This window comes from Anastrepha obliqua, chromosome 1 (genome assembly GCF_027943255.1).
Source record: "Anastrepha obliqua isolate idAnaObli1 chromosome 1, idAnaObli1_1.0, whole genome shotgun sequence".
NCBI lineage: Eukaryota > Metazoa > Arthropoda > Insecta > Diptera > Tephritidae > Anastrepha > Anastrepha obliqua.
In genome coordinates, this window is record NC_072892.1 from 59630315 (window position 1) to 59636945 (window position 6631).

The following is a 6631-nucleotide window of genomic DNA, read 5'->3' on the forward strand; positions in this document are numbered from 1 at the left end:
CAGACAATAAATCGAGCACAAATACCATCTATCAAACGTACATATTTACATACTCGTAAGTAAATTTGTAGGATATGCAAGTACGAGTATTGGTGGAAAAATTGGAATACTTGTAAAAAAAAAAGAATCCAAAAGCGCACACTACATTGTGAGAAAGTAAATATTGAATAGTAAGCCAGTATTTGCCAGAATTTTGTTGTAGAAGCGATCAAGTGAAATTGTGCAACAATAATGGAAAAATTTATATTTTTATATCGAGAAACTATTGACCAGCTTATTTATTGTGTCTGGATTAAGTAGAATGTGAAATCTCAATCTGGTTTGCTTATGAGGCAGAAAACCAATTTTAAAATAAAACTCCAAAATAAAACGTCGAAGTGGAAGTAATAAAATTTGTATGTTGGTTGAAAATCTATATAAAACATAAAATGCCACGAAGGCGGCTTTAAAGAAATGAATGTTGAAAAAATTAAATATGCAGAGCAAGTGTTTAGTAGATAGGCTAAAAACGATTTTGAAATATCCTTGAAATTACAGCAAATTCTGCAATCAGACTCCAGGGAGCCCGATTGCTGGAGATCAAAATATTGGTTACCCAAAAATGTAAATAAAGAGCACCATATTTAAAAAAAAAGTCATTTTACTTATGAACATAGTCTCACTTTAGTCTTATCTCTACCCCTCTATATACAAGAAAAAAGATAAAATTCTGAAAACTCCACATATTGATAAGTTCAGGCAATTTATTTTTTAATTCCAATTACATAGTTTGTCAAATGAAACCGGCAAAATTTAAACTTAGAGTTCCGGTATAAAAAAAAATGGAAATGCAATACGCCTTTTCGCAATACGAATTGTGCAAGTTGTTAGTTTTGTAAGCAATTTAGAAAGTGTGCGTTGTTATTACAAAAAGAGTTCTGCGTATGGAAGACGATTTAAAGCAATGTTTACTATGTACACATTAGGTTCATAAAAGCTCCAAAAATCTAGATCTGTCGTAAAATTTTTGAAGAAGTCGAAGACGTTCATAACTAAAGGGGGACACTGGCATACCGGAGTTAACGGAAGTTGAAGACTTCCAATAAAAATATACTTCTCCAAAGCAGCGGGTCAATGATTTATTTGTGACCAAGCCGAGCTTATCATTGCGTGAATCTGAAGCAGATTTAAAGAAAAGCGGTGTTAATGTATTCAAAGACACGATTCATGGAGAGACCACAAATTCCGGAGCTCTTTAAAAATTCCGCTGCTCTCATTATCACACATTGAAAAAATACTTTCATAGACTAAGGCAAATTCAGAACGGAATTGGGCAAACGCAAAATTGACGGATACATCTTCTTTTTGGGTAAATAGTTGCATACGTCAGTCATGATTTGCTGTTGGTAATCGACAACTTCAACGAACTGTTAAGCATCCAGTTAAGACTCATCCTTGAAGATTCTTCAGTTTTGATGAATAAAATTTACCAAAAGCATTATTACCGTCTGCTGCGAAGATGTTTGTAAGAACTAACCTACCCTGAATTTTACAAAAAGACAACAATCCGAAGCATCGAAGCCGAAGTTGTGTAGAGAGGAGATCGTGGCAAGAGATTGAAATGTTGGATTGGCATTCATAGTCACCTGATGTCAACTCTATTGAAAATATTTGCATAATAAATAAGTGAAAACTCAAAGAAAAATAAATATGGACTATTAAACAGTTATCAAGGCGAATTCGGCTGATTTGGAGCCGATTAGCACCACAACTTGCGTAGAAAATAACACAAAGTATGACTCGAAGATGTGAGGCCATTATAGCTAATAATGACGACTATACATTTCATGAAATATATTGTGTTTAAAAAAGCCCATACAATGCAGTTTGTTAGAATCCTATTGGTCAAATAGTTTCCAAGTTATGGCGATTACGCTTCTATTAGATAGACTGTATGATATTTTTTAAAAATACATTTATATAATATATTGTTACAAAATTTATAAAAATTCGACAAATTTTCATAGAAATTTCAAAGTTTAAATTTATTGGCAAACTATTTTCTTTTTAATTCTACTTATGATTTTTATTTTTAAGTAGATTTTTTTATTTATTTTTTATTTTGTTATGTGAGAAGGATAAGCTACCTGTACTATCTTCCACACTTTAGGACTTAGATCATGAACTTTAGGAATTTATGATGATGATATTAATTAATTGTAAAGAAGAATATATGTCTATCAAAAATAAGTCTTTATGCCTTTAATGGTTTTTAACACCTACACCAATATAGGTATACTTATATGGTACATATTAGGGCGGGTCGATTTAAAAATCGCTCATTGCTCTGTGAAAATCGTATTCTAGGTATCAAAATGACAAACTTTGCCGAAGGAACCATACCTCTAAAACGATTTCTGATGTCCTCCAATTTGGGTCGAACTTCTGTTTTTACACGGTAGATTGGTTCCAGAAAAAACCGTGTAAAAAAAGACTTTGATCGTATGCAAAAATAGGTGATTGGTCCCTAATCTCTAAAACCTATTAAAATGAGTGAAAAACAAGGATTTTTTAAAAACAAGTATTCATGTTTATTTAATTAAATCACATATACAATGTTTATTTTTACAAGAATAGTTATTAAAGATAAAACAGATAAGCACTCTAATCTTAAAAATAATACATATAAATGAAATGTATGGCAAGTTCAGGAACTAAAAATAATTATTATAAACAGCCATGTTGTTAACGAAAAGAATAGGTTATTCAATTTTTAAGGTAAAAAAATTAAAAAAAAATGGTAATCATAAATACAGGAACATAAATTTAATTGCTGTCATCATCAGTTACTCGAATTAGCTTGCTTCGAACGCGTATACAATCACTATCATTGCTGGAATAATTTTGAACTGCACTCTCTCTTGCTCGTTCAGCATCTACATTTTTAACAATGGTACTCTGTTATGAGCCGTTGTTCGCCAATTCTTGCTACCTCTTTGTATAATTCTTTGTAACGAGCCATACAAGAATTCAGCTCACGTTGGAATTGTGCAGCTCTTTCGACATTGGAATCATTTGTGATGAAATGGTGTTCTAATTTATTTGCAAATTGAAGTCCTTTTTGAATTAAATTTGCTGTTAATTTTACAGGTTCTTCACTATCACTGCTTTCTACAGAATCAGCTTTCTGTGAGGCAAAATCTAATATTTCCTCTTCGCTAAGAACTTTATCAATCATCAGTTCATCAACGTCATCGAATACTAAGTCATCCAAACCCTGCCTACCAACTGCGTGTGCCAAATTAATTATATTGGGATATTCTTTTGTATTTGGATCCACAGGATTTTTACTTCTTAGACTTTCTGGCCAAATTGCTCTCCAACATCCGTTTAAGGTTGATGGTCGTAAATCTGATAATGCTAAAGCAGCATGTTTAACGCAATCTTTAATAGAAAACTTTTTCCAAGTATCAATTACTGCAAGAGTTTTATCCTTATCCAAAATGTCCATAATGTACTGGAATGTTTTATTGATGTTGTAAGTTTTAAATGTTGCGATAATTTCTTGATCCAGTGGTTGGATTAGGGATGTGGTATGCGGTGGCAGGAACAAAACTTGTACATTTTCGTGTTCCAACTGAGGATGCCCGGGTGCACTGTCTACCAACAGAAGAACTTTAAATTCTAAGCCTTTTTCATCCATATATTTTCTAGTTTCTTGTACAGAATATTTAATAAACCATTCTGTCAAAACTGTAGTTGTCACCCGCTTTTATATTGGCCATCCAATTAACCGGTAATGTACCAAAATCGACACCTTTCATTGCTCGAGGCTTAAGTGCACGTGTGATAAGCACGGGCTTTAACATCCAATCTCCAGAAGCGTTACTGCAAAATAAAAATGTGTCTCGATCTTTTTCAACTTTAAAATCACCAGCGCTTTTTTGCGATTTGGCTACATATGTTCTTCTCGTCATTTTTTTCCAAAAAGGACCAGTTTCGTCGGCATTAAAAACCTGATCCCGACTGTATGCACCATCGGCTATTATTTTTTTAAGTTTTAGTGGAAATTCTTTGGCGGCTTTCTGATCTCCAGAAGCAATTTCGCCCTTGATTTTTAAGTTATGAAGCGCATGCCTTTGGAGAAATCCCGTTAACAATCCTGTGCCTGCGGAAAATATGTAGCTTTTCTCATGAGTTGATTGTATGGATGTAGACGGTTGTTCGTCTTTTATCATTTTATAAACTCTTTATACTTGCTGGTTGCTATTGTTTCTGTCTACGGGAATTTATTTTTGTACATTGTTCTCAAGTCATATTTTGAGTGCTTTTTCCATTTTTTCTTTAGTAGCATCTCTAGTGTATGATGAAGACTTAACAGATAGTTTCGTTCCAGAAATCACCGATTGCCTAATTAAAATTTCATATATTTTTATAGTTCTTATTGTGGTCACTTAAACCGAACATTTTGTCAAGAAATGTTGAACCTTCTCCATTTCGAAGGCGATCTCAAGTCATATTTTGAGTGCTTTTTCCATTTTTTCTTTAGTAGCATCTCTAGTGTATGATGAAGACTTAACAGATAGTTTCGTTCCAGAAATCACCGATTGCCTAATTAAAATTTCATATTTTTTTATAGTTCTTATTGTGGTCACTTAAACCGAACATTTTGTCAAGAAATGTTGAACCTTCTCCATTTCGAAGGCGATCAATTTTGGTTTCCAAAGAAATTGCTTTACGTTTTAGTTTTGTATTTGACATTTTCTTTTAGGGATACATAAAATATTTAACAAAATTAAAAAAATATAAATAACTGAATAAATATAAAATATTTTTTGGCTTCCCTTATATCTTAATGCGTTAAAATTAATGTAACGTTGGAAAAACAAATTTTCAATAAAAAATTCCTTTACCAAACACGTCTGATTGCATTGATAATTCACAAAATATTAACACATTTCAATTGCTCTGACCAGTAAATTTGCTTGTATGCACAACAAGGGAATCCCTCTAAATTTGTGATATAAACATATTTCGCAAAAATTAAATTTGACAAAAAAAAAAAAATTTAAGCACACAAAATTTTAAATCGTGCTAAATGGAATAAAATCGTGTAAAATAATTAAAAATATTTTGTGTTATATCAAAACCGTGTAAAAAAAGACCGTGCAAAAACAGAATTAGGTGTATATATAATTGGCGCTTACACCCTGTTTGATAGCGGTGTTGTCATGTTGTATACGTTAGTATATTTAAATACCCTTTTTGAAATAGGTGGTAACCCTACATAAAGTTATGGCAACTATTTCTCCAAACACATTTTGTTTGGTGACAGTGTTGTCATGTTGTATGTGTTCGTATATGTTAAAACCCTAATTAAATTTTTTGTCGATAGTGGTAACCCTATCAAAATTTGTTAATATTCCTACATTGCATATTTTAATACATTCGTTCGAAACTAAAGTTTTTTTTGAAATTTCGAAAATCTGGCCACACTATTTTTCCAAAGTTTTTTCCTTTAATTTGATTTATAAACATGCTTTGATCGGTAAGCGGCTAGATATTAGAAGATTTAAAAAAAATTCTATAATCCAACGCCGATATTTGGTATTACTGCGAAAGTTATTACCAGACAGAAAAAAAATCTGAGTTTTCGAACTCAGCGACAGATTTTACATAGGAACTGGATAATCCGGTTCTTGGGCTTTTCAGCTGTAAACTGGTGAAATCAGGTAATACCGTTACACTTTTCTCAAGGATTCTCTGTTGATGTTTACAAGTCATAGATAATTAAAAGTTATTATCTAAAATATTAAACTGGAACGAGATTCTGAAAATTTGCCATGCTAGGCTGCCCATATTACCTATATGGTAGATGCGTTCCCGATCCTATCTCCAACTTACGTGGTCGGAGACGTGTGGTGCATAAAATCTGGCCAATTATGAGGTTTTGCTTTCATACAAGTAGTTATGTGCTAATTTTCCACTTCGATGGGTGTTCAAGAGGATATTTGTCATGACAGAACAATATCGGTAGTTGGCATTGCCTGCAAAGGAACGATTACAAACTTCTTGTAAGCTGCAATAACCGTACAAGCGCACTAAGCTACAGCAACCGCCGAGAAACGAATAAAAAATTTAGTTTTCCGTTGTTACTTTGCTGAAGTAGTAATGCAAATATTTTTTACTGGCCAACTTTTCTTAAGCGCACTAAAACTAATTATTATAGTTTTTTGTATTGCCATTAATTTTGCATCAAATAATTAATGGCTTTTTAATGCTCACTTCTGTTCACTGCAGAAAAAGTCGCACACGAAAATGATGTGGTATGCATTAAAATTCCAGCGAAAAACTATCAGGGGTGTATTCGTTACGCTATTACAGTAGATGGTCACGAATTAGAACTACTTTGTTCCTATGGCAATTATTTTTCTAAGATTTTCCAACATCGAACATTATCATATGAAAAATTATTAAACAAATTTTGGACACATTCAGAAACCTTTTAAATAGATGAAAATGCTCAACATTATATGAAAAAAATGCTAAAATTCATTCTTCCACCTTATTATTACCAAATTTGAATGGTAATAATAATGAATGAATAAAAAATATTGGTGTGAAAAATATTGCGAGCATTCTAATAAAATGA

The 6631-nt window shown here is 32.3% G+C and overlaps 1 protein-coding gene across 1 annotated transcript; it reads right to left on the reverse strand.

Moving 5' to 3' along the window:
* Nucleotides 1-2923: 2923 nt before the first annotated feature.
* On the reverse strand, nucleotides 2924-3682 carry LOC129253082 (tigger transposable element-derived protein 1-like). The gene has a single exon (XM_054891328.1). The coding sequence runs from the start codon at nucleotides 3680-3682 to the stop codon at nucleotides 2924-2926; it is 759 nt and encodes a 252-aa protein (XP_054747303.1).
* Between the last annotated feature and the right edge of the window lie 2949 nt (nucleotides 3683-6631).

What these genes read in the sequence shown, in the direction of transcription:
- LOC129253082 (XM_054891328.1), bottom strand. Translation starts at nt 3,682, where the DNA reads ATGGATGAAAAAGGCTTAGAATTTAAAGTTCTTCTGTTGGTAGACAGT.